This window comes from Gekko japonicus, unplaced genomic scaffold (assembly GCF_001447785.1).
Source record: "Gekko japonicus isolate JY-2015 unplaced genomic scaffold, Gekko_japonicus_V1.1 scaffold858, whole genome shotgun sequence".
Classification (NCBI taxonomy): Eukaryota; Metazoa; Chordata; class Lepidosauria; order Squamata; family Gekkonidae; genus Gekko; species Gekko japonicus.
This window is the reverse complement of record NW_015175380.1, coordinates 668,261-668,936: the sequence shown is the minus strand read 5'-3', so window position 1 is coordinate 668,936 and position 676 is coordinate 668,261. Positions and strand designations below refer to the sequence as shown.

Below are 676 nucleotides of genomic sequence, written 5' to 3'. Positions count from 1 at the left end.
AGCCGGGCTTACGCGGGGCCGCGAAGGCGTGGACGCCGCCTTGGTCGCCTGCCTGGCGGAACGGGGCTCCCGCGGGCGCCGAGAAGGGGACCCTTGTTCGCCCGCCTGTCTGGATTTCCATTTTTCTCGCTTTTTATTTTCGGGGCGAGTCGCTGCGACTTTAGGGGGAAAGACGGAGAGCTTGTGATTCGCCTCCAGGCGGGGCCAGGCGCCGGAAGGCTTCGGATCCCCAGACGCCGCAACCTGTGCAGAGCGAGCGGGGGGGACGGGACTGTTTGCGCGTTGAGCGATCCACGTTAAGAGTGTGGCGGACTGAGAAGCTCAGGATCGGGGAGCGGAATGGGAAAGCGGTGGCGAAGCCGGGCGGGGAGAGGACGGGCTCGGTTTCCTTGCAAGCTGGTTGCGGTCCACGAAGGCTGCCTTGTCAGGTTACACCCACCCACCCCTGGATCGGGTTAGGGGATCGAGGACGCCTCGCCGGGGCTGTCATCCGGAGGGGCGGGGAAGCTGGGGGGGGGAGTGAATCCGTTGCGGAAGCAGCAGCGGCGGCGGCCGGCAGTTTTCCCCGGGTGGCTCCCCCGGCGCCGCGAGTTCGAATGCGGGGCTCTCCGCGACGCAACCCCCGAGTCGTGCGGGGTGGGAAAAACAGGGTTGCCGGAGTGCGAAGGAGCGTCGT

The 676-nt window shown here is 67.5% G+C and overlaps 1 protein-coding gene across 1 annotated transcript in view; it reads left to right on the top strand.

Annotated features, from left to right (window-relative positions):
* The window catches only part of MYC (v-myc avian myelocytomatosis viral oncogene homolog), a 12,759-nt gene that overhangs the window by 6,160 nt on the left and 5,923 nt on the right, over positions 1-676 (top strand). Inside the window, exon 3 of the mRNA XM_015425576.1 lies at positions 3-107. Coding sequence (XP_015281062.1) covers positions 3-107 — 105 coding nt within the window. The remainder of the gene's footprint in view (positions 1-2; positions 108-676) is intronic.